The 26,476-nt window shown below is 44.5% G+C and overlaps 1 protein-coding gene across 12 annotated transcripts in view; it reads left to right on the top strand.

Moving 5' to 3' along the window:
• Positions 1–26,476, top strand: part of TRPM3 (transient receptor potential cation channel subfamily M member 3) — an 827,080-nt gene that overhangs the window by 752,618 nt on the left and 47,986 nt on the right. For all 12 annotated transcript variants that reach the window (XM_021694438.1, XM_021694434.1, XM_021694433.1 and 9 more), the window contains 5 exons: positions 2,269–2,436; positions 7,657–7,797; positions 14,557–14,685; positions 19,423–19,674; positions 25,836–26,010. In XM_021694438.1, the coding sequence (XP_021550113.1) occupies positions 2,269–2,436; positions 7,657–7,797; positions 14,557–14,685; positions 19,423–19,674; positions 25,836–26,010 (865 nt within the window). The remainder of the gene's footprint in view (positions 1–2,268; positions 2,437–7,656; positions 7,798–14,556; positions 14,686–19,422; positions 19,675–25,835; positions 26,011–26,476) is intronic.

The raw sequence follows: 26,476 nt of genomic DNA, 5'->3' as shown, positions 1-26,476 counted from the left end.
TCTGCAGCGGGACTGGGCATTCTCTTGTCTCAGGAGGCTGGTTTTAAGCCCCAACTATGTATCAGAATCTTCTCTAGAGTCTCTAGAGTGGGTTGTTCTTTTTTTTTTTCATATAGAGACTAGGGCCTACCCCAAATTCTGCTAAGTCAGAACCTCTAGAGATGGCATGCCCAGACGTTAGTATTTTGCAGAAGATCCAGAGGTGATGGGCGCACCGAGATACTGTAGGAGGTACGATTTGCTCTGGCATAAGCCAAGCTGCACTGAGAACCCCTTACTGGGCAACCCATCACCACCGCCTGAGCCTGAATGTCTTGGCCCTCCTTTGTACCTTGTCGTAGAGACACTGGCTCTTAGCAGCTATGCTTGAGAAATGTTTTAAACTGAAATAAAAAGGGGACGGATTTATACGTAAAGATGTTGCTAGATCATCCCAATCTATTCTTTTTTTTTTTTTAAAGATTTTATTTATTTATTTGACAGAGAGAGACACAGCGAGAGAGGGAACACAAGCAGGGGGAGTGGGAGAGGGAGAAGCAGGCTTCCCGCAGAGCAGGGAGCCCGATGTGGGACTCGATCCCAGGACCCTGGGATCATGACCTGAGCTGAAGGCAGTTGCTTAACCAACTGAGCCACCCAGGCGCCCCATCCCAATCTATTCTTAAGTGAAGAAAAACAAGTTGTAGACCAGTTATATAGAGCCTGAGTCCATATTTGTTTTTTTTAAGCATGTACGTGCATAGTTATATTTGTACATAATTTTGTTAAGTAACCAGGAAGGATACACCATAAGTTGTTTGTAGTGGTTACCTCTGGGCTCGAAAGTACAAGACGTAGGATGACATGTGGCTTTGCTTCTTTGTTTTCTGTAGTGTTTCACAAGGAAGACATTAAACTGAAAGGAGTACAGAGAAGGAAAAAAATGGGAGAGAAAGATTGAAAGAATGTTTGCCAATGCTTTCTCTGTCTAGAGTTTGTGGCTCTGACAATGGAAGTCAAGCTCATATTACCTGGAGCTACCTGATCTAGGTAACTCTGAGGTCAGCCCAAAGCAGAAGGGCCATCAGACCAGAGCATTTTGCTGAGGCCACCCTGATGGAACCAGCACCCCTCCCCCATGCCACCCTTCCCGTGGGCTCTTGGCCCAGAGTCACAGAAGGGCTCCATGACGTGGGTCGTGGGCGCTCCACAGCCACACCACTGGTGACCGCCAAGCCTGGCTCTCAGCTCCGAGGACAGGGTGTCATGTCCCCTGAAGGCTGCCAGCATGCCACCTGAGCCTTCCCAGGCCTGCCAGGCACCCCGACTTCAGGGTCACCACCCTCCCTTTTCTCTTGGCTGCTCCTGAGTCCCCGTGGGCATTCAAGCACAGGCTGTCCCTGCCTCATTACTTGAGGATCATTTTCACTTACTGTTCGGGATCTCTCTGAGCCCCTCACCTTGATGCGGTTTCTTCAAGGAGGCTCGCATTCAGAAGCCTGTATAGCAGAACCAGTTTAGTGACTGAGAGGAGAGGCAGGAGAAGATCGAGAGGGCGCAAGTCACCTGCCTGAATTATCATTCAAAGGCAGAATGAGATCGTCCTCTCAGGAGAAGGGCCCATGGAGGTGGAAGCATGTCGTTTATACATGAGAGGAACACAGTGCTGAGCCTCCTGGAGTCTTTGTGTAGGGGGTTCTCATGGCGAATACTGAACGCACGGGTGTGTGGGTCTGTGTGCGCGCGCTATAGTAACAGATGCCAGGGGAGTCATCGGCAATGAAAACATGCTTTCCCACATGGACTTTCTCAAGGTGAACTGGGGACAGCATTTTTTACAGAGATAACAAGATGATGCATAATCGGCTCCACTTGACATGTTAGCAAATAAATGCCAGCGGACATACGTATGAATTGATTTCGCAAAGCCAAGTGCTAATGGCTAAAGGAGAATCTGAGTTCTTTCCCACTTTTGCCTCGGGCAGGGTCTGTCACTTTCCTCAGTTTCCCCCGTGCCAAGTGGACGTTAACTGAGTAAGATGTATTTGAGCAAGATGCTCTGTTTCTCCAAAATCGGGCTGAGCTACCGCTGTGTGTGACAGTTCTCAGATGGGCAAGAGTGACCCCCTGGGCAGTAACAGATGCAGGTCCTCGCTTGGGGCACACACAGCGCACACGCATGCGTACACACACCCCCCCACCCTAGGCCACTCTGATTCTAAAAAAAACCCCGCCCTAATCTTAATCCTTTAAATGTGATTATTATTATTATCATTATTATTACTTCAGGTAATTCTGGGAATTCTACTTCCTCCTTCAATTCTCAGCTTGGAGTTCAAGAACAAAGACGACATGCCCTATATGTCTCAGGCCCAGGAAATCCACCTTCAAGAGAAGGAGCCGGAAGAGCCAGAGAAGCCCACGAAGGAAAAGGATGAAGAGGACATGGAACTGACAGTAAGGAAAACTACACGGTCATGGTCCACGGGCAGCAACCCTAACCCACTTGTCCCGATGCTACGGCTTAAGTCTCAGTCACTCCCGAGCTCACCCTCCAACCGGGTGCTTCATTGAAGTACTGAGACCCGGGTATTATGAAAGTGTCTTCTCTGTGCATAAATAGCATAACCATAGGGCCTATTTCTGTGCAAAATCCTTCAGCCAGAGTCAGTGGCACAGGACAACCCAGGGAAATTCAAAAGCAAGGCACCCTCAGCTTTCCAAACAGGCAATGCTTTATACGCAAGCAGGTGAGAGGGCAGTCTGCGCCTGCGAAGGAGGCAAAGGCATTTATGTGGTGGGAGGAGCCAGCTTCCCTGGGCTCGAACTGTGCTGGGGATCAGATGCTACGCCTTTTTCTGTCTTCAGGGTCAGGCTCACAAACACAGGATTAATTGAATTTTGAGGTTTGTATGGAAGGCTTTTATTAGCTCTCCCTGGTATAATTATAGAACATGGATGCTTTGTTCTGCAGGGAGAACGGGGCAGCTGGGCATGGGACAGCTTCCCACAGCCCCCGCCTGAGCAGCATGACTGCTACTGGATTGTACCCAAAGTCTAAAAATATCACATGCCATTAAAGGGACAGACAGGGCTTCAGAGTTTTGGAGACATCAAGTAACAACTCCGTAGGCCTTCCTTGATATCCCCCACCTTCCCCACCATGACTGTGATGACCCAAAAAGCCTGTGAGGAGAGAAAACAAAAATTGGTTTTGCCCCGGTGACAAAAGGCTCTTCGCATTATTATTCTAGTGGGACCACCCTGTGACTTGTTTTTCTTCCAGATCAACAATATTTCCTTCCTAGAGGAAACAATCCCAACCCCAAGGACAGCAGGGCATAGGCATTTGACAACTCTTTTGATTGATGAATCATTCACAGTGTTTGACTCACAGAGTTAAGTTTGTTCTCCATTTCAGGATTCTTATGAAAATGAGTGGACAAGTCTGCTTGCCTCTGTGATAGGATCAGATGACTGTCTTCTGTAAAGATTTTACCATAGTGTTGGCCTCTGAATCCTTCAAGGAGGATAGGGAATGATATTTTAAGCATTAACAGAAACATTAGTAGTCATAATACCAAATCTTTACTGAACACTTCAGTAGAGGGGTAAAGAGTATACACCCTGGAGCTAGAATCCTGCCCCGAGCCTCCTGCCACTCATGGTGGGACCTGGGGCACAGTTGCTTAACCTCTGTCATGGGAACAAGAACATTGTCTAGCTCACAGGTGGTTTTTCAGTTTAAAAAGTGTACATGTAAATTCTCTAGACCAGGGCCTGGCACACAGTAAGCCTTGATAAATGTTTGCAAATATTGTGAAAATAGTGACAAATGTTTGACGTGTGCTTACTCATGGAATCCTCACACTATCCCATGAGGTAGGTACTATTATTATCATCCCATTTTACAGATGAGAAGCTGAGACTCAGAGAAGTTAAATCGCCCAAGGTTACCCAGCTCATTAGTTGCAAGGCCAGGATTAGAACCCAGGCATGGAGATCCCACTGGTCATGCTTGGAGGCCTGTAGGCTCGGGGATGCAGAGAATTCCTTCTTGGTCTCAAATGTAGGTATTCAGTTGGTTCTGTCTACCATATAGCAGAAAGAATCCAAAAATAATGCATGGGCCTCCTACGTCAAGTATAACATGGCTTGAAGGCTCAGAAAGGATCCTATGAAGGCGGCCTGGTGCTGAATCAGCATTCTTTCTGGTTGGGTCTCAAGCAAGAAAACAAAGGAAGCAGCTCCTTCTCCTGCTCTGGGTAGAGCTTTGAGGATCCGGTCCAAAGTCTGCTTCCCAGAGAGTCAGCCCTGCTGTTGTTCACTGAGAACCCAAGTGAAAGCCAGCCCATGAGCAGTACTGCCTGGCCTTCTTCCCCACAGGCAGAAAGAACTAGGAGGAATGGAAGAAGGGACTTGTGGGCTGATAAAGTCAGGGCTGGACAGCAGATATCTTTAAGGTGGAGCTTCCTTTGACCCCAGTGACAATTCTGTCACTGCTGGATCACCGGTCTTCACTCACCCCAGGGAGGATTGGAGAATGCAGCCCGTTGACACCTCCACTCTTTTCATAGGAAAGATATCTGGACGTCCGTGTTAAGCCAACATCTCCTTTCTTGGACTGGGATGTTTTCCCATGGCCCTTCCAAAGTTATATACAAAATATGAGTCTCAGTTTCATCTTGATAGCCTTTCATAGATCTTTCCCAGACTTGACATCTGTGTCCAGCCAGCAAAAAATTCTCCAATCCATATTGTGCAGTTTTGCCTGTATTTGATCCTATTACATTCTGCTAAAGGAATGTAGTCAAAGGAAATGTTTGGCTACTCGGAAGAGAAATCAAGAAAATCAGTGAGTTAAGCTGCTTAGGCTGGAATTAATGAAATTTCAAAAATGCTTTCCTTAAACCCACGAAAGAAAAGCTTTTAAAAAAAAGCATTCACTTGGGAATGTATCAGAATTATAAAGGCAAAACAGGCTATGGTGTTTTTGTTTTTGTGTTATGCATTGCCAGATAAGTGTGTTTGCACTCTGCCTCCTAAAGTCTCAGCCTGTCCATGGACCCAGGGCATTGTTTCAACTTTGTTGGGGAAGCCGCTGTCCCTAGAGGTTACCCCAAGATGTCACTCTCCAAGATGCCTAAAACTCCCCAAGCTGCCTTTACTAACATCCTATTTTGTCCCCAAATGGTACTGTATTATTGAGCAGATGAAGAAGTAGAACAGAAGCAGGATAATTATGTTACACAAATTATAAATTATAGAAGGATAAATACCATGGAACTTCAGAGTTTCTTGAGGTCAGTGGTCAATATTTATAGAAGTCCCCATGTGCTGTATCCATCATGAAGGTTGACCCAGCTCACTGATCAAAAGGAAGACGTGGATAGGCCATCAAATGGGATCTTACCTATTCATTAAGTCAAGGTAACTGTCTAGCCAGAGAGTCCATATAGGAATGGAAATTACCTTGTTACCTTCTCCAGAAATCCCATTGATTACAGGGTTCATCATTTGTGATTGTTATATATTTGAGTAGGTGAATAGTTGAGGCAATGACAAAAGTAGTTGAAACTTATATATGTATGTCTTGAGTAAGGTGGTTTGAAACCAGAATTATCTGTTCTCAAATTCAAGATAAACAAATTATTTCTATAGTTAGATCTCTCAACTGTAAACCTGTATCCCAGTCCTTTTTCTTGTCCCAAATCCTTGTCAGTCTCTGAGCAGTTAGAAGGATTTGCCCTGTTCTTACACTTAATAAAAATCTCGTTTCCCTCAAAAAAAAAAAAAAAAGTCTTACCATTTGCAACGATATAGTTGGCACTAGAGGGTATTATGCTAAGTGAAATAAGTCAATCAGAGAAAGACAATTATTATATGATTTCATTCATATGTGGAATTTAAGAAACAAAACAGCGGATCATAGGGGAAGGGAAGGAAAAATAAAATAAGACAAAAACAGAGGGAGGTAAAACATAAGAGCCTTAACTATAGGGAACAAACTGAGGGTTGCTGGAGGGGAGGTAAGTGGGGGATGGGGTAACTGGGTGATGGGCATTAAGGAGGGCACTTGATGGAATGAGCACTGGGTGTTACACACAACTGATGAATCACTGAACTCTACCTCTGAAACTAATAATACACTATATGTTAACAAATTGAATTTAAATAAAATAAAATAATAAAAATAAATAAAATCTCCCAAACATTGTAGAACTAACCTTGCTTTAGAGTAATATTGAAAGAATTAAAGCCACCACACCTGAGTGGCTCAGTCGGTTAAGCATCCAACTCTTGATCTCAGCTCAGGTCTTGATCTCAGGGTTGTGAGTTTGGGCCCCATGTTGGGCTCCATGCTGGGCATGGAACCTAATGAAAGAAAGAAAGAAAGAAGAAAAGGAAGGAAGGAAGGAAGGAAGGAAGGGAAGGAAGGAGGGAGAGGGGGAGGAAGGAAGGAAGGAAGGGAAGGACAGCCAATAAATTATGCTATATTAGACCCCTGATAACACTTTTCTTTTTTCTGGTGAGAGATTCCCAACTAGATCATTTCAGTCAAGAATATCCAAGGAAGTCTCAGTTCATTGTAAACACTAGCTAGAATATACTGAGCACTTATTAAGTGCCAGATGCTTATTGATTTATGGACCAATCCTATAAAAGATGTTATTATTACCTCTAATTTAAAGATAATTCAGAGAGGTTAAAAGATTTTCCCAAGGTGCCATGGATTCTGAGTATCCAAGAGAGGATTCAGTCATCCTTCTGAGTGACCCAAAGTCTGGAACTCTTCACCAATAGGATCTTCAGCCATCTTTGGGACACTTATCCTGTCACTTGCTGCCCAGACAGGCGTGCATTTGCCTTTCCTCAAATTCTGCCTTTTTTGTGATGTTTAATCACTGTTTTTGCTGCTGCTGTTGCCATGAGTGAGAAGGAAACAATTCTGTTTGTAAAGAAACTCCCAACAGCTTGGAGATGAGGCCTCTCCAGGTCAGGCCCTGCTTCTCCTAGTCCCACTTGGCTGACTGTTCCACACAGAGGAAGGTGGTATGCCTAGGAATTGCCATGAAACTAATACCAGCAGTAATTCAGGATTTATGGGGTTTGAAATCAAGGAACCAAGGTTTATGCCTAAGGGTTGAGGAGATGTTTCTCACCTAACTAAGCTCTAGGCACTTCAGATAACTTAGCCTCTGGAACACTCATAACATTTGGGTAAGTTAGGTATTACTGGTCCAGTGTATTTTTTACTTAAGAGTCATTAGCATGAGTGAAGACAGAATTCGTATCCAGATCTTCCTGTCTCATTACATATATGGGGAGAGGGGCTGGAAAGAAAAGACAGATTCTTGGCCTTTCCAGGCTGTAATTTTTCTCCCTCTCAGAACTCTGGGTATCTTCCATCATGGACATCTTCCAGAGCTCCCAGGGTAGAAGAAAAGAGAGTAATCAAGAGCTAGCCCTAAGGCCTTCCATCCCAGGCAAAAACCTTTGATTCTATATATAATGCAAATGCACCCTTAGGGAAGGCACAACCTCTGAATCTCTGGGGACCTGGGACAAAACTCTCTAGCTCCATGAGCATGCATTCCTGATTTGTAAAATGAGCACAATTAAACTACCTGTTCCCCAGAGCGCTGCCATGATGGTATTGATTCTCTTCCACTGTAGGCAATGTTGGGACGAAACAATGGGGAGTCTTCCAGAAAGAAGGATGAAGAGGAAGTTCAGAGCAGACACCGGCTAATCCCCCTGGGCAGAAAAATCTATGAATTCTACAATGCACCCATCGTGAAGTTCTGGTTCTACACGGTAAGCATCTTCCTTTTTCGTCTTCCTCATGGATGACCACAGAGAGTCAAGGTCAGGTTCTCGTGCACCTACCCGGCTTCCTCTGTGAGTCACAATGTAAGGATCGCACAGGCAGGAATGAAAGCTTTTCCCAATGTTCTGCAAGATGTGTGGAATTTGCGAGGCAGCTTCCACAGTGTCTGCGTTTCTCCTCCTTGCAGAAAATAAAGGAAATGGTAGAAGTGAGAACTGACAGAAATAGAGGTGAGATGAGTATGAGTCTAGTCTAGCAGGAAAATAGATGTCATTTTCTAAAACACTTCTGTGTTCTGGATGGATGAGCGCTGGATCAGAGTTGCCCATTTTTGATGCCAATCCTGAGTTTGGGGAACACGTGAAAGGTAAGGGCTGAGCAGAGTGTTAGAAGTAACACCACTAAAGGGGGGGTAGCCTAAGTGTGTGACTACTGCCAATCTGGGAGTGTCATCAAACAACCTTTCTTGCTCAGACACAATTAAACAACATGCCAACCAAAGCAGCAAAAACCACTCACAGTAACCTACAGTCACAGCAAAGACAGTGCAGTGCCCACCACGCAAGAGTTTTCTGCCCTCGAGATGAAAGATGGTCCCTGAAACAGCCTCTGGATATAGTAGAAATGGCTCGACTGTTGGTTTTCTACTTCTGCGTTTCATGGTATTTTAAGCCGAAGGTGAGCTCGGGCCCAGGTCAGCTCTGTTCTCCCAGCCACGGTGGCACTGTCCCAGGGGAAGGACGGGCGTCTGTATTTTTGGCCTTTCTCACAACCAGCTACATACACACCAGTCACCTGAGTCAGCAAAGGAAAATCCGAGTCTGAGGCCAAGATGACTCAGATGACTAGCTGAGGTCTTGTTCTGTGTGGTTCTGTATGCTAACACTTAACACCGGCTTTTAATCAGGCTTTCGTAACCTCAGCGCTATTGACGTGTTGGGCAGAATGGTTCCTGGTGAAGGAGGACTGTCCTATGCATCATGGCATGTTCAGCAGCAGCCTTGGCCTCTGCCCACTAGATGCCCGTAGCAGTCTCCAGCCCCCGGGCGTAACAACCACAATGTCTCTGGATATGGCCACATGTCCCCTTATGGGCTGACGTTGCCACCAGCTGAAAACTACTGCTTTCAGCTTTGGTCTTGGAAGAGGATATAATCAAAATATAATTATCAGATTTTTTCAGTGAAGTAAAAACTCAAATATATGAATATTACAAAAAAATACTCCTCAGAAAGAATTAAGACTTGCAAAAATAATTTTGATTTATATATTTTACATATATATGATTTTTACCTTGCAGTAAACAAGTTAGTGGTGACCAGCATGGACTTTGGGGTAAGACAGGCTGAACAGAAATCCTGTCTGTGCCTCTCAGTATTATTGTGTGACCTCAAACTAGCTACTTGAGCACTCTGTGCCCAGATTCCTTAAGATAGGGATAATAATAGTACCTAATTTGTAGGATTTGGGAAAGATTAAATGTGTTAAAATATGTAAAGCACTTAGAACAGTGCTTGGAACATGTAAGCACAATATAAATGTAACTGTTTTTATTCCGAGGCTAGTCACATTGCACAGTCATAGTGTTTTTTATTCATCCATCCACTCAATAATGATAATATCCCATTCTTTGAACACCTACTGTGAGGCACTGTTATAAGTGCTTTACATATACTTTCCTTAAACTAACAGTTTTATCAAGATAATAATTTTACTGCATTTTACACCCATTCCTGTCCTTCCTCTTATACCAGGCTGCCTCAATTGTCCCCGCCTAGAACAGGACTCCGCAAACTACATTCCCACAGGGCGAATCCAGTCCCAAATCCAGGCCCATTATTGTGGACTGTGAGCTACAAATGGTTTTTACATTTTTAAAGAATTGAAAATAAAATCAACGAAGAACACTTTATGACACATGAAAATTATATGAAATTCACACTGCAGTGTCCATAAAGTTTTATTGGAACACAACCAATTTCACTTGTTTACCTATAATCTGGCTGCTTTTGTGCTACAAGGGTTGAGTCAATTACTTGCCATAAAGATTGTCAGGCCCACAAAGTCTCAAAAATTGACTTTCTGGTCGTTTACAGAAGAAGTTTGCTAACTCCTGATGTAGAGCGTAAAGGAACCAGGAGAAGCAATACTTTCGAGAATTACCTATCACCTTTACAAATACAGGACTCCCTTCTCTTATCCTTCCAAAACATCTCTTTTTTCCCTTGATCTTTGTTCAGTATTAACTTTATTTCCTTGATTCCCTTGGTCCCCATTTATTCAGCTGTAGCAATTCGTTAGCCAAGGATGCTTTTATTGTTGTTGTTGTTGTTGTTTTAAGATTTCATTTATTCATTTTGACAGAGAGACAGAGAGAGGGGGAACACAGCAGGGGGAGTGGGAGAGGGGGAAGCCGGCCTCCCGCCGAGCAGGGAGCCTGATGCGGGCCTCCATCCCAGGACCCTGGCCGGGATCATGACCTGAGCCGAAGGCAGACACTCAACGACTGAGCCACCCAGGCACCCCAAGGATGCTTTTAAACCAATGCCCTGGACAGTGGTTTTCAGTCTCGGCTACACATTGGAACCACCTGGAGTACTTTAAAAAGAAAAAAACACCTGGGTTCTATTTAATCTCTATCTTCATCTATTTTTGTAAAGGCACCTGGGTTCTCTTCTCAGCGATTCTGACATCATTTGTCTGGGGCACAGCCCAAGCATCGGGATATTTCAAAGCTCCTAGGTAGTTGTAATGGGTAGCCAGGGTTGAGAACCACTGCCCCAGAGGGCTGAGTTTTTAGCCCAGTATTTTCCCAAAATTCTATGATGATAAAGAATCTTGTTAGAAATGCAAATCCTGGCCCCATCACAGACCCATTAAATCAAATCTCCAAGGAGGAGATGAGGAGGCTCTAGGTTTAACAAGCTGCCCGAGTGAGTCCTGTGGTTCGGGAAGCTTGGGACACACTGCTTTCCTTGTATCATTAGTCGCAGGTCGTGAAGCTGCCTCTGAGAAGGGGAGCCTGTGTGTCCGGCTCCCTTCTGCACAGCTGATTGTAGACAGGACGCCCCAGTCCTGTTCGGTTGTGTTTACATGACTTTCAGAAATCCACGTTTATGCATTTGCAAAGCCCAGGCCTCAAGGAAGTACGCCGAGATGAGGAGCACCCAATTTTTAAGTCCCCAGAGAGGCTTAACAGTAGAATTCAGCTTTAGAGCAAAGGTCCCCTTGGCTTGCGGTTGTGTTCTTTTCTGTAAGATTATTTCCCACTCTGATTTCAAAAAATATCCCCTTCTATGCTCCCAAGTTTCTGAAAGATAGGACACACCTCAATTCCACATAACCTCACTTCTAATATCTTAGCAAGCTTCCGGAAGAGCAGGTTGGGTCCTCTTCTGTTCCAAGAAGAAAGGAGGCAGGGATCCAACTGGCTCCCAGACCTGGTTTGCAATGAAAGCCATTTCAAGTGCCCAGTTGGAGAGGATGCCAATTCAAGGTATAAAAGAAGACCCAAGTCAGAGCGCAAGGGACGTGCTCTGAGCTCCTCTGGCAGTGACAGACTCCTTCCTCCATTTCAACGCCATGTGTCCCCTCCACTCTCCAGCAGCCGTGGGAAAAGGCCCTCCAGGGATCCACGCAACCTGCCTCGGGCTGTGGGGCTTGCATTGCATAGTTTAGGAGTTGTGCATCTTGGTCAATGGAAAATTTATACCAAGACTATAGAAGCCAATAAAATACAAACCCTTATAGGATTCCCACTGGCTTCAATAAGAGTCATAAGGTTATGTTTCTGTTCAAAGCTTTGACATTCTACCCAGAGCTTGTTAAAGCTCACAGAAGATATGTGTGTACGTGTCTACACACACACACACACACACACACACACAACATGAAAGCATGTCACATTAAGGTAATCTGCAGCAAAGACCCCATGAATGTTGGTGAGTTCTAAGATAGGTTGCCTCCCAGATAGCCGCCAGTCCTCTGTCGTGCCATTTAAACACGTTTAAAGCCGTATTTTTGGAAGTCCATATTTTGAGAGTTGTCCCAAAATGTTATATTGTAGCCTGATTATGGAAGGAAAAGCATTATAGAGTAACTGGGATTTAAAGAACAGGCTGATCATGGAAGAAGCATAAACAATAAGGAGGGCAGTTTAGAAAAGGAGAGGTATGACTAGTTAATGGGATCAAAAGGAAGCAAGGAGTGAGGTTAAGAAGAGACAAGAGGAATAGAAGTTTCTTGGAAAAAAAGAGGCAAATAAGAACAGTAGCCACCATTCATTGGGCCTCTACTGTCAGGAAGGAGATACACATTGTTCCCCCGACTCTCCCCCGAGTCCTTCCCAAAGCTCTGTAAGGTCAGTAGCTATCATCACAGGATTGGAGGCCCAGGCAGATGACATGATTTACACAAAATGATACAGCTTGGAAGGACCTGAGCTAGGATTTAAATCCCAATTTCACTGACTTGGGTGTCTACATTCCTTCCACCAAACGAATATGCTAGACCCGTATTCGGAGGACAGAGGCAGGTTGGAGGAGTTAAATGCTAAAATGCCGAGATTCTGGGTGAATATGTGGGTGTCACTGGGCCTACATGTGACAAGAGAAGATAATGCTTTGGAATGTGTTGCAATGAATTGGGTAAAATAATAAACACCAGGGCAGTTAAGGAGACTGGTTTCTCCTAGAAGCAATGCAATGGGATCCAACAAACAAAAAGAAGCAACCAGAAAGAAGGATTTCAGGCCGGAAGGAGGCTGAGAATATGTTTTAGAGTTTAGCCATCAAAGTCCACTGTGTCTTGAGAAATACTCACGGGGACCAGAGAGTGGGATGCCAGTGTATAATGGAAAACAGGAACCACATGAACCAAGTTAGATTTTAAACACCATCCTACGTGATTTTAAGTAGAGCTGACTTCTCAAGTGAGGTTTGCAGAGGGTGCTAATGATCCTGAAGGGGCGGAGTGGGACCTGAGGTGTGGAACAGAATGACAGTCCCTGAAGGGGTGGGCGTACAAAAGCGCATCCGTGAGGTGGAGAATGAGCCCTCCTGGCCCTCCGGCCTCTCCACAGCTTCCGCACCTAATCTCGTGGAACTCTGACATCTGTTCACCTTGCCAGAGATGAGAAATTATAGGGTTGTGTCTGTAAATGCACCAATGTTAATAGGGTCTTTAAAAATACCTTTGACTCCTATTAAGAATCTACGTATCCCTTTTATTGAAAAAGGAAAGAAAGGAAGAGAGAGAGTGAGTGGCCCCATTAGCAGAGAACGCAGCTTGTCTTTAGCTCTGTAGGGCTGCCAGTTCCCCTTCTGTCTCCCAGCCAGGCTGTGCCTTTCTCCACCTGCTAAGCTGCCCACCAGGGCGCCAAAGCTACACCGTACCTCCAAGGCCTCAACCTCTTTGCCCACACCGTGTCCTGTTCTTTGCTATGTGGGCTCTGAAGAGTGCAGATAGGAATAAACTCACTCTCAGTTCCCACTCACAGCCCCGAAGGCCCCCAAAGCCAGCAGGCACCTTAGTCAGCTCGAGGCATTGCCTAGAAAAGGTTGAGCTTATGTGCCATTTCCCTGAGGGGGCCTTCTTCTCCAGAGGTTCCTCGGTCCCCTGTGCAAGAACCTCACCAGCCCTCCTCCACTCCACCCTACTCGTTGAGACATAGCTGAATCTTCCAGTGACGGTCACCAAACGTGAGCCCTGAGTTTTCCTCGGACACCTAGCACTTCAGCCAGTCCTGTCAGCATTCAACCAGGATTCGAGCCTCGTGAGGATTACACCCCACTCCAAGCCACGGTTGGCCACACAGACCCATTCCTTTCTATACATCGCTTTATCTTCTCTTGTATTCTTTCGAAGAAGCAGAAACCAGGGAGGAATATCCCAACTTGGATAGGGTGGGGAGGTGATGCAATGGAAAACAGATAAAACCCTCCCAGGGTCCCACCAAGCCAAACACATTAAGGTAGGAGGAAAAAAAAAAAAAAGAAGAAGACATGATATCAGAAAAGAATTCAAGTGGGACTTCGAGATAAAGTCCAGTCTATTTTTACGTTGGTTTGACCAGTTTACAAGTACAGAATGTGTCTTCCTTTCCTTCCTACAGACATTTAATCTACCTGGCGTCCATTAGGCACAAATCCACTGTGTGCCCTAGTTCAGGAACCTGAGGCTCAGGCATGAGCAAGAACTGCCCTGAGAGAAGAGGTTCCCTTTTTAGCCAGAAAGACATGAGAAACTGGGTAATTGTGAAACAAAATGATGCATCATGACACAGAGGTATAAGCAAAGTACTGGGACCCAGAGACACATGTAAGGGTCAAAAGGAAGACAGCATATCATATGATTTCTATTATTACAGTCTTTTTAAAATTATTATTTGACTATGGGCGCCTGGGTGGCTCAGTTGGTTAAGCGACTGCCTTCGGCTCAGGTCATGATCCTGGAGTCCCTGGATCGAGTCCCACATCGGGCTCCCTGCTCGGCAGGGAGTCTGCTTCTCCCTCTGACCCTCCCCCCTCTCATGTGCTCTCTCTCATTCTCTCTGTCTCAAATAAATAAATAAAATCTTTAAAAAAAATTATTATTTGACTAGTTGAAAGCTTTGAGGTTAACTCCGTCGTGAATTCTGCGTCCTGCTTGCTGACCTTGTTCTGTCCTGCGGGGCGGTGGCCTTGCCCGAGTGCAGGGCCCCTGGGTCTTCGGAGCCAGAGTGTGCTATTTATTGTGTTTCCTTACAGCTGGCGTACATCGGATACTTGATGCTCTTCAACTATATCGTGTTAGTGAAGATGGAGCGCTGGCCTTCCACGCAAGAATGGATCGTCATTTCCTATATATTCACCCTGGGAATAGAAAAGATGAGAGAGGTAACTACTTTTGTAAAAGAGAACATTGGAGAAAGACGGTGGTTAGTTACACTTGTGGGTGGAAGGGAGAGGTGGCTGCTAGGGATCCAAATTAAGCCAGAAACTGGGTTGTCTAATGCTGCCATAGAAATAACAGACTTGGCCTTGAGGGCCGCTGACAACCTGGGGAAGCATCAGTGTGTGCGTCTAGAGGTTGCCACTCCGTGTATGCTTAGGGTTTGCTCTAGCTTTTGCCCAGAGAGCTCTTGCCCCAAGAAACCCTCCAGTTGTCTTCGACACTGTTTACGCCTCTCTTTCGTCAACTCTATAAACAGGACTTCTCAAATTGTTCCATTTTCCCACTTTTAACTCGCACTGCAACCCTTTACTCTGGGTCTCTTTGGACACTGTCATCCAATACCTCTGATTCTTCAAATGCGTTTCAGCAGCTCTGGGAGGAGGAACTATGCTCTCATTCATTAATTTATCCTCTGGTTTATTCCTTCTCAACATTTATTATGTACCTGTTCAGCACCAGCCTTTCCACCAGTGCTGGGCATCACTGAGGTGAAATGAAGAGATTTCTTGTCCTTCAGGTTGAGGGCGTGGGTACCCCTCTTCTCCCCCTAATCCCCATCTTGTAAAAGGAGCTATCGTAACCCCACTCCCATAGGACTTGCTTGAAGTCAAAGCCAGTCTCAGGGGCCTTCAGAATGTGAGCTGCTAAAATGAATGTGCTCAAGCAATGGTCCACCAGAGGGCTCCGCAACCCTGCTCAACGTGCCCCAAACTCCCATTCCCTAGGCTGGAGGGAAGGCTGGCTCGTGCTGTGTGATGATTCTTTTGCATTTCCCCCTGGAACTACAGTCAGCAGGCAAGGTCTTTTCTGGAAGAATTACTCTCCGTCAAGTCCTCTGCACCCTCAGGAGCTCTGGAACAATCCTACTCATTATACTACAGTGAGTGGGAAAATATGTATCGGGCTCCACAGAAAAAAAGGATTCCTACAAATTCATAAATTCACCCTTGCCTTCATTACCAAGACAGGTGAAAAGACCCTCAGTATCTTAGGTTATAGCTCTCGAATGTTCTCTTCCAGAAAAAAAGGGATGCAGTATCTATTAGATGCCATCATATGGGGATCACCCCCCAAAAATCTCTTAAATATATTTAGAGCCCTTCTTTTGGGCTTTTAAACTGCTTTGGGGAGGGCGCCTGGGTGGCTCAGCTGGTTAAGCGACTGCCTTCGGCTCAGGTCATGATCCTGGAGTCCCTGGATCGAGTCCCTGGATCGAGTCCCGCATCGGGCTCCCTGCTCGGCAGGGAGTCTGCTTCTCCCTCTGACCCTCCTCCCTCTCATGCTCTCTGTCTCTCATTCTCTCTGTCTCAAATAAATAAATAAAATCTTAAAAAAAAAATACTTTAAAACTGCTTTGGGGATACTTAAATTCTAATCGGCATGCCCCCATCCTGAGAGTTTGGAGGGGTACACTAGTCCCATTCTATGAGACTGGATTTTTTTTATTCTTTTTTTTTTTAAATGGATGAAGCCTTGCTTGGCCTTGTTCTACTTGATCGTCCACCCTTAGGTCTTCCTATTCACAGCGCCTTCTACTTCCTGACCAGGGCTGTGGACTTCCCATTTGTGAACTCAACAACTGTAATAAATTTGCTGTGGTCTTTGCGTCGCTCTCTGAGAACTGAGGCCTTCTACTGCTAAGGGCTCTGCGCTGCTCAGTAGGAGCTCCTCCCGCGATTTAACGCCCTGATGCATGTTCCTTCCCCATGATAAGCAGAAAAGGGAAAAGACTTGGGCAGGGAGACTGGAATCCCTCCAGGGACCAGACTGGAAGAAGACAGGGAGCAGTCTGTACTCCACGGACTGTTCTGGAAGAGGCTGCCAAGCAGTCGGGCTGCCAGGAACCTCCCGGCCTGGATATCCATTTCTCCTGAGGCGGCATGTAACAGCGGACAGGGCAGGGCTCTGCAGGCTCGGGTCAGCAGGGGGTCAGCCCCAGAGTCCCGGCGTCCGAGGAGGCCGAGCAGGGAGGCGCTGACCACCTTCCTATCCGACCTGTTCCTCCTCGGCCTGGCGAGGCGAGGCGGCCGCCGCGCCCGGCGTCCCTGGACCCAGCCCAGATGCTCAACCGCCCCGAGGCTGAGGACCCCACAGGTCCCGCCTCCGCGCCTCCCGCAGCGCGCGGGCACGCAAGATCCTGGAAACGTGGAAAAGTCTGTAGGCTTTCCGGCCTTCCCATATACAAGTAGGGCTTTGTGGTTTCACACGCGGCCCTCCCATTCCCAGCACCACATACTTCTGCGCGCGGTCACCAAAGCAAGCCGCGGGGATCCCTCAAGAGCCCGGAACTGTTTACAGCGCGCCTGGGCGGACGTCCTCCCACCCGGACCCTCCTCCCCGCAACCCCGCGAGGGCGCGGCGGGGCCGCGGCCCGCCGCCACGCCCCCTCCCGCCGCCACGCCCCCTCAGGGCCTGTTGGAGAAGTTTTAGCGCTGGGGTCTCTGTGCTTCTGTTTCCCCGCAGCCGCTCAGCCCCCATCTCTTTTATGTTGAGATTTCACAAAAATATTTCTGCCGGTTACAAAATGAAGCTATCAACCTCTGTGTTGTCCAGTTAGGTGTAGGAAAGTGTGGACTGAGGGTTAGAAAAACTCCAAGTCATTTCCCATCCCCCCCTTTGCCCACACACACGGAGTTTTTCCTCCTTAAGATGGACTCCGGTGAGAAGCCACCAGGACGGCAGCAGGTGCGGAAATCCCTGACGGCTAGGACAGTGGCCCTCAACCTGTTGTCACCAGCTTTACCTGGGAACTCGTTAGAAATGTAAACTCTCGAGCCCCACACCAGGCACACCGAAGCAGACTCTCCAGACGTAGGGCGCAGCCATCTGTGCTTTCGCCAGCCCTCCAGGTGATTCTGATGCATGCTCAAGTTGAAGAAACCATGGGCTAGGGTTTAGGAATACAGCACTGCAGACGAGGAAGCATGAGGCTACCAGCTGGCTCTGGTATCTTGGGCAGCACTCCAACCCCTCGTCCTAAGACCTCCCTTCCTTAATATTTCAGGCCAAGGTAAGCCAGGAGAGGCAACGCGAGGATTCAAATAAATAGCTGCAGATTAGATCTGCCCCCTGTCCTTGCTTTCCTCTCCTTTGAGAGGAGGTCCTGGGCTGGGAAAGGGGGCCTGGTGATGGCTCGAAGGGACGGAAGTCTCAGGGTAAACACAGAGGATTCGTGAAGGTAGCCCAGCTATACAGTCTCACTAGGCCTCTCTCCTAGCCTTCCTGGCTCCTCACAGCCACCCAGCAAGCTGCGCAGTGGGACGGGTGGTAACTCCCACCATCCAACTGTGCACTTCATAGAGCCTACGTGTGGCAGCAGAAAAGCCCCTCTAGATTTAAGGTCAGTCAGAACCCCACCCAGCAGCTTATGATAGAGGAGGGAGGGGAGAATTCCTGTGAGGTAGGTGTCTATGTAGCAGTCAGTCAACAAACATTTATTGAGAATCTATTATGTCACAGGCCCTGAGGAACAAAGGGTCTGCCCTCAGAGTTTACAATCCAGTGGAGATGATAATTAGGTAGACAGACACATACAACATATTTACGTGCATACAGAAGTTGATTTCATATAGTGATAAAATCTTCAAAACATAAGGGTATTATATTAGTTGGGGATGGGGAGGCCCTGCATGTAGGCTAGTCAAAGAAGGTCTTCCTAAGAAGGGGACATCAGAGCAGAGATCTTGAGGATGAGGCGGAGCCAAACATGTAAAAATCTGGGAGAAGAAAATGCCCAAGAGAAGGAACAAGTGCAAATATCCTGAGTATAGAATGGACTTGTTATGCTGAAGTGTACACCACTGTGTCTGCAGGTGTGGAATGGCAAGAATATGGTGGGATGGGAAATGAGGCCACAGGAAGGAGTTTGGATCTTTCTCTATTTGTATTAGAAGCCATCGGACGATGTAAATATTCACTTACCACAATGTGCTTTAGTTTTGTTGTTGTTATTGTTGCTCATGCATCTCTCAAGTCTCTCGCTTTTTTAGATGTGGTATAATTTACCTGTAAGAAAATGAACAACTCATAAGGGTCCAGCTTGATGAGTTTCTGTCTACCTGTACAACTGGGTAATCACCACCCAGATCGTGGCTTCAGTTTTTAAAGATCATTCTGTGTGCTGCTCAGAGAATGGATTGAGGAAGGGTGGGCAACAGTGGTGGCAGAGATACCAGTTAGAAGATGTTGCAATCATCTGGTTGACGTGATAGGACTTAGAATAGAGTGGCAGCAGTGGGTAGTGGTGAGAAGTGGTTGGATCAGATTGTATTTAGAAATAGAGGTGATATTGATGCAATTCTCTGGATGTGAAGAGAAGACTGAAGTAGTCCTCCCTGGGGATCTGAGGAACTCAATATGGTGGCACCGAGATGGAGCAGAATTTCAGAGATTTACAGCATATTAGGAGCAGTAATTTTATAGCAAAACCCTAATGCGTGTCTTAGAATGGTAAGGCAACCCAAAGGAGCAAACTTCTTGCTTATATTTGCCTCTGGAATGTTTGTATCTACGTGGCCTAAGTTTAGCTCAGTTGTATATTCCTAGCATGCACGTATTCAAGTAGACCCAGCTAAACAAAACAAGCTACTGAGGTCAGCTAACAGACCAGGCACTTTCCAACTGGACTGAAAACATAGACTGAAATCAGACCTAAGCCCGTTCTCTTTCCTGCCTTACAGATTCTGATGTCAGAACCAGGGAAGTTGCTACAGAAAGTGAAGGTGTGGCTGCAGGAATACTGGAATGTCACAGACCTAATAGCCATCCTTTTGTTCTCTGTCGGAATGATCCTTCGTCTCCAAGACCAGCCCTTCAGGAGTGATGGGAGGGTCATCTATTGTGTGAACATCATTTATTGGTACATCCGTCTACTAGACATCTTCGGCGTGAACAAGTATTTGGGCCCATATGTAATGATGATTGGAAAAATGGTAAGCAGGGTCCTCTGATTCCACGTTATAAATTTGTAGAGGAGGAGTGGCAATAACAGGAAGAGGAAAATAATTCATTTGGGCCTGCTGTGATGGTCTGAGATGGCCCTGGGGGTGCTTTATTTTTTTTCATTCCTTTTGAGTGTTTGGGAGTTTGACTACATCTATATACATCACTGGAAAATCAACCATCACTCACCCATTTACTTACTGAAAAACAATCACAGATCATCTATTTTGTGCTAAGCATTGGAGTAGGAGTTGGGTATATAAAGGAGCTCATTCCATGAGATCAAAGATGAGAGAAAGAGAAGTAATTACCATACGGTGTGAGAATGCTGTGATAGAGATGCATATAAAGTATAAAGGAGCATAGAAAAGACAGTGTAGGTCAGGGAAGGCTTCCCATGGAGGTTACATTTTAGCTGGATCTTAGAGGAGGAGTGGGTGTCCACTCCAAATTTTTAACAGATTTTTCAATTTGTAACATTGCTTCTTCTTCTTTTTTTAAATAAAGTGCTTGAAAAATGCCTTTCCCTACACAAAGGAAAGAAAAAGAATCTACTTTAGCTGAGTTGAGCTAGGTTGAATTTGAGTAAGTGTCCCTTACTTCACCTTTACAGGGCATACGTGGAAAAGCCAAATACCTCCCTCCTACCATGGTAACTCTTACTGAAAAACCTCTGGGCTAATAACCTCCCCTCCACTTCTACTTGTGAGCTGTTGAAAACCAACCATTAGTCAATAGATGTCCTTTATCATTCTCAGTCAAGTTTTACTATATACATCATTGCTGCTGACCTTTAGGTCAGCAAATCAATATTTGTTGTTATTATTATTAGTGTGTATGTGCATATATAACTCTACTGAAATGAATCTTAAATAATCAAGACTCTTCCTACAAAAGCACTGACAAACACATGCCAAGAGGAGAATTTGAATCCAAAAGGAAGGGGTTGTGAGACCTTGAGCAATTTATTTAACCTCTTTAAGACTTAGTTTACTCATTTAAAGTAATTATAATAAATGCAAGGTTGTATCTTGCAAGGTTGTTGTGATGATTAGAAATAACATGCTAAATAGCTAATAGTAGGCTCATAGTAGGTAGTTAATAAATGGCATCTGTTATATTTATATATTTATGTTCGAACAGTTTTATGTTTGTTAAAGTATAATAAAAAAGGGGTGGGGGCATTGGTGAGCCTGGTTAGTCTGCTCTATTCTTAACCCTTTTGTACAAGAGCTTGAGATTTATAACACCAGTATTGCTAAAGGAAATATCACCAAGCCCATTCTAGAGAGGAAAATTTGAATTCAACAAGCCTGAATTATTTACCCCAAACCGAATCCCAGTTCAATTGGGATTTTTGACTAGATAAAAAAATGTGTATCTTACTCTGTTGAACAGCCTGTTAAATAATCTTCTCTGTGTTTTAGTAATGAATTTGAGATTGTGGTGAAGATTTGGATGTCTAAAAGCAGAGACTTTCAACTTAGAGTCTTTGGGAGAGATTTAGGAGAAAGGATTCGTGGACCCTCCACCCAATTTATATATAAAAAATACATGAGTGTATGAATTTCCTGGACAGTTAGGACAAGCTTCCATGAGATTCCCAAATGTATTTTCAAATGAAAATACAATGAAAGTGAAGAATTATAACAGCTGCAAAATTAGGCTAAGTTTTCTCAACCTGGACCCTACTGATATTTCAGATTAGATAATTCTTTGTTGTGGGGGCCGTCCTCTTCATCATAGGATATTTAACAGCATCACTGACTTCTACCCACTAATGCCAGTAGGGTAGATGCACACACACACACACACACACACACACTCACAACAACAAAAACATCTCCAGACATTTCCATAGGTCCCCTGAGGACGCAGTTGCTCTCTGTTGGGAACCACCACAGTAGACAATTACATAATCTGATGGCTTGTTTTTTCTAATTGATTGGTTGCCTTGTTTTGCTTCAATAAATAAGATCTGAAGTCTCAAGCCAGCCAAATATATTACTTGAAAAAGGTTGGGTGGCACTGAAATACTTGAAATATCTAAAGTCAAACTAAAACAGCAAGCTTATTGTAAAATCCCCGTCTATCATTTTAATAATGGCATAATTATCCCCAGTTTTGACTTGAATGAAACCTTACTATGGAGTGAGCAAGAGAGATGTACTGCATTTTCTCTACCTTCCAACTTATGAATGACTTCACTTATCAGTCAAGAATCAGTAGAAAATGAGTGTATTTGGTGGCTTTGTTCTCTTTCATGGAGCTTTTAAGATACTTAGTTCAATAATTGAGTCACTGATCCAGAAGGTAGGTAAAATATGCCTATAGAATTTATCAGTGAGCCAGATGGACTGCCAGGCGGGAAACTTAACAAAATATGCCCAGATGTGATTATTCTGAAAGCCCCACAACATTAGAGAGTCCCTATTCGGTACTAAACAGCTAAGTAACTCACTGTGCCCTGTGGTAAGGGATAGACAGACAGCTGCTAAGATACCTGGACACAATGCTGATCCACTAGGATTCCAAATGATCATTAAATCCAGGATCAGTTACTGGAATCCTGACCCCTTCCCTCCATATTTCACTTCTCAACGCAATTCCTAGTACTCAGTGCAATGCCTAGTACTAAGCTCACTTATATAATGCAGAATAAAAACAACAATAATAATAGCTATCATTTACTCTGTGCCAAACAGCATGTCAGACATGTCATCATCACTACAACCCCATGAAATGGCTTTTAGTATCTTCGTTTGGCAATTGAATAAACTGAAACTGGGCAAAGAACAAAGGCAGGATTCCAGCTTGTATGGGTCTGACTTCACAAGCTGACCATCCAATGCTAAAAATAACAATACATTAACATTTGCAGAGCTCTACCCACATTGCTTCACGTATTACTGCATTTAATCCTTACAAAATTAACATGCATTGTTATTGTCTTTATTATCCGCATTTTGAAAATGAAGGAAAAAAAAAAAAAAACAAGATTAAGTAACTTGCGCATGACCACCTAAGCTATTTTTACTGGCAGAGTCAAGATAAAAACTCTGGTGGTCTAACACCTGTACAGGACACAACCAATGGGTATTTACAAGAGTGAGACAGAATCAGCTCTCTCCATATTGAACCAACTGGATGACTTAGCTATAAAAACAGAGGTCCCCAGCCCTAGTTTTTACTAATAATGTTCTGTTTCTGCACTCTAGCAGATTTTAGTATTTGTGTGGAAGACTTTTTTGAAATCTATGAAGTTGAGTGGGAAGAATCTTTCTTTTTTTCTTAAGATTTTATTTATTTGACAGAGAGAGAGACAGTGAGAGAGGGAACACAAGCAGGGGGAGTGGGAGAGGGAGAGGCAGGCTTCCCGCGGAGCAGGGAGCCCGATGTGGGACTCGATCCCAGGACCCTGGGACCATGACCTGAGCTGAAGGCAGTTGCTTAACAACTGAGCCAGCCAGGCGCCCAAAAGAACTAGTTATTCTTTAAAGAAGTGTTTGAAGATTTAAAAAAAGAGGTATTTTGAAAATGACAGAACCCAGTACAAAAAAATAGAGCTTCACACATATATCAACCTGCTGATTTTGCTTATTAAGAAAAAGATGTAACTCTACAGCCACATAGCTTAAAAAATACTGCCGGATATTTTTATTTTATTTTTTTAAAGATTTTATCTATTTATTTATCTGACAGAGAGAGACACAGCGAGAGAGGAAACACAAGCAGGGGGAGTGGGAGAGGGAGAAGCAGGCTTCCTGCTGAGCAGGGAGCTCGATGCGGGGCTCGATCCCAGGACCCTGGGATCATGACCTGAGCCGAAGGCAGACACTTAACGACTGAGCCACCCAGGCGCCCCGGGAAGAATCTTTCTTGTCTTTGGTTGTTTTGGCCCTTTGGGTGGATAGCAGACTCAATCTGAATGAAAACAGCCCTGAGAAACTAAATTATAGCAGTTGCTGTGTGTACTGGCTGAGTTTGCTTGGGTCAGACTGGCTCCTAAATTTCATGAGTACATACCTTCCTCTTCCCACCCACCTTTTAATCAATCCAAATACACAATATGAAGGGCCCATTAGTGTTTTTTCATTGATAAAACTTTCTGTAAATAGGGCGCCTGGGTGGCTCAGATGGTTAAGCGTCTGCCTTCGGCTCAGGTCATGATCCCAGGGTCCTGGGATCGAGTCCCGCATCGGGCTCTCTGCTCCTTGGGAGCCTGCTTCTCCCTCTGCCTCTCTCTCTCTCTGTCTCTCATGAATAAATAAATAAAATCTTTAAAAAAAAAAAAAACAACTTTCTCTAAATGAAGGATGAAAGAATTTTACAAAATAGAGGATGATCAACAGGCCTATGTTTCCTATAAAACTGTTTCAACACAGCTGCCTTACTCACTTTTAAGAGAGTTCTGAGGCCGCTATGCTGTGAAAGGAATAACCAACTAAGTAGCATATATTTTTAAGAACAGTGAACAAATATGAATGAACGTCAAGTTTTGAGAGATTCCTCTTGAGTCTCAAGGTCAGACGATACTTGACAGCTGGGTTTCGAAGTTGCCTTGACGGTTGATTAATTGACCTAAAATATATTGAGCCCCCCAGTGTCCTCAGACAAACAAGAAGGCTCTGGTGTTTTAATTCTAATAACAGGCACCGTGGAATATATTCTTTTAAAATTAAATTTTAAAGCAAATTTAAAGCCTTTATCATCATTGATAAAATTATCATTAGTGTTTTCTTCGTGAACGGGTATCCCTTCAGGAAGTTTGATATCCAAGAGAAGGTCGTCTTTTGTATTAGATGGTTTGATATGAGGGATAGAAGCCAGTCTCCAACTAGCTTAAGCACAGGAGGGATATATTGACTTCTAGAAGGGCAAAATGAAACCGCCCTTAAGGGCTGTTACAATCAGGCCCTCAACCACTGTCAGGACATACTCTCTGTCTGGAATACCTGCTTCATTCACTCCTCATCAGTTTCACTAGTGGGAGCCTCAGCCTCAGACACTCTGAATTCATATCATTACGGAAAAAGAAAGGGAGCTTCTCTCTCCCAGCTTCAGTTGAAAAAAAATCCAAAGAAAGGATTCTGATTGGCCCGTCTTATGTCACATGCCTACCTCCTATCACTGTTGCCAGAGGGTGAGGTACCATGATTAACCTAGCCTGGAAAAGACACCTATCTTTGTGGCCAAAATGGGTGGGAACTGCTTCTAAAAGAAGGAGGCAATGGGTTCTGGCCAGGCAAAATAATAGTTATTACATCCCCATCTATTTTTGGTGATAAAAGGAAAGTAATTTGGCATATGAGAAACAGATCCCAGATAATATGTATCATGAAAACAAGCAAAAAAGAAAGGAATCAAGAGGAACGTTGTGCTCAAATGCAGTCAAGAGAATTTTATAAACATGTCAAGATGAAAATCCAACATTTCAACAGCAGACACAGAAATGGGCCATTAGACAACCTGATTATACTACCCACAAAAACACCATCCATAACTGATAGGATATGCTACAAGAGAATTAAATACAGAAAGAATGGTTCTCTGAGGGACTGGTTTGTGGTAGAACACCAGACGATGAGGTGGCGCCCCAAGAATAAGAAGGTATATGATGGATATTCGGGTTGTCCTAGCTTTGTTCGCAAATGATTATTTTCTTGAGCGTTCCAACTCTTCATTAGCCCTTCCAACTTAGGGAATTTACAGCATTGCAGTAATTCTTGAAATAGTTCAATTATCCCAATTTCAATTTTGCTAAGAAGAAAGAGACCCAAGGAGGACATTTGCCCTTCCCAGGAACAGAGACAAAGTTAGTACTGGATTCGTAGCGAGACCCGAGCTTCATGTGACTCCCATGCCTATTCTTGACTAGGTGGCACAGACGACAATGAAAAATGAGGGGGTTCCATACTATGTGTGCTTTTTTAAAAATGATTTTTGAGTTATTGATTAAGTTCTGTGGAAATTGCTTCAACAGACCAAGTGTTCTCTTTCTTACTTGGACCCAGCTGTCTATCTGTATATCCCTTAGCAGTAATATTAAAACTGATCCTCCTTCAAAGGTCTCCATCAGTGTTGGTGTCATAGCAACATTCAGTCATATGGATTTTCTTTTGTTTCTCCCTCTGCTTCCCCACCCTTCCAGATGATAGACATGATGTACTTTGTCATCATTATGCTGGTGGTACTGATGAGCTTTGGGGTCGCCAGGCAAGCCATTCTCTTTCCCAATGAAGAGCCATCATGGAAATTGGCCAAGAACATCTTCTACATGCCCTATTGGATGATTTATGGGGAAGTGTTTGCAGACCAGATAGACCGTAAGCAAGTTTATGATTCTCATACACCAAAGTCAGGTATTGAACTTCAATTGGGTCATGTCTTTTCCGAGTTCATTTGTTTGTTCTCAATAAATGGCTCAAGATAGAGGACCGATTCCTAGCTTGCTATCTTGGAAGAAAAAAAACAATTACAGAAGGCGAATATACAATTTTCATAAAGTAGTCCTCAGGTGTTTCTGCAGGTATGTCCTTTCTGTGACACAAATCGATATCTGACGTCCCAAATTTGATCAAGAACCATATAAAAAGATCTAAATTATTTGGGGATTCTAAATCCTAGGGCCATGTGTTGAATATTTCAATATTATTAAAATATTATGTCATTACTCCCCACCCTACCCCAGCCCTCAGCCTGTAAAAACTAAATTCCTTGGGTTTGACTTCAGAACAAATAAACAATTCTCTATTTTGCCATCAGAATTCAAGAGGGCAAACATCTGCATGG

Source organism: Neomonachus schauinslandi, chromosome 13 (assembly GCF_002201575.2).
Source record: "Neomonachus schauinslandi chromosome 13, ASM220157v2, whole genome shotgun sequence".
Lineage (NCBI taxonomy): Eukaryota > Metazoa > Chordata > Mammalia > Carnivora > Phocidae > Neomonachus > Neomonachus schauinslandi.
The sequence above is the reverse complement of the archived record's forward strand: the minus strand, read 5'-3'. Positions and strand labels throughout refer to the sequence as shown.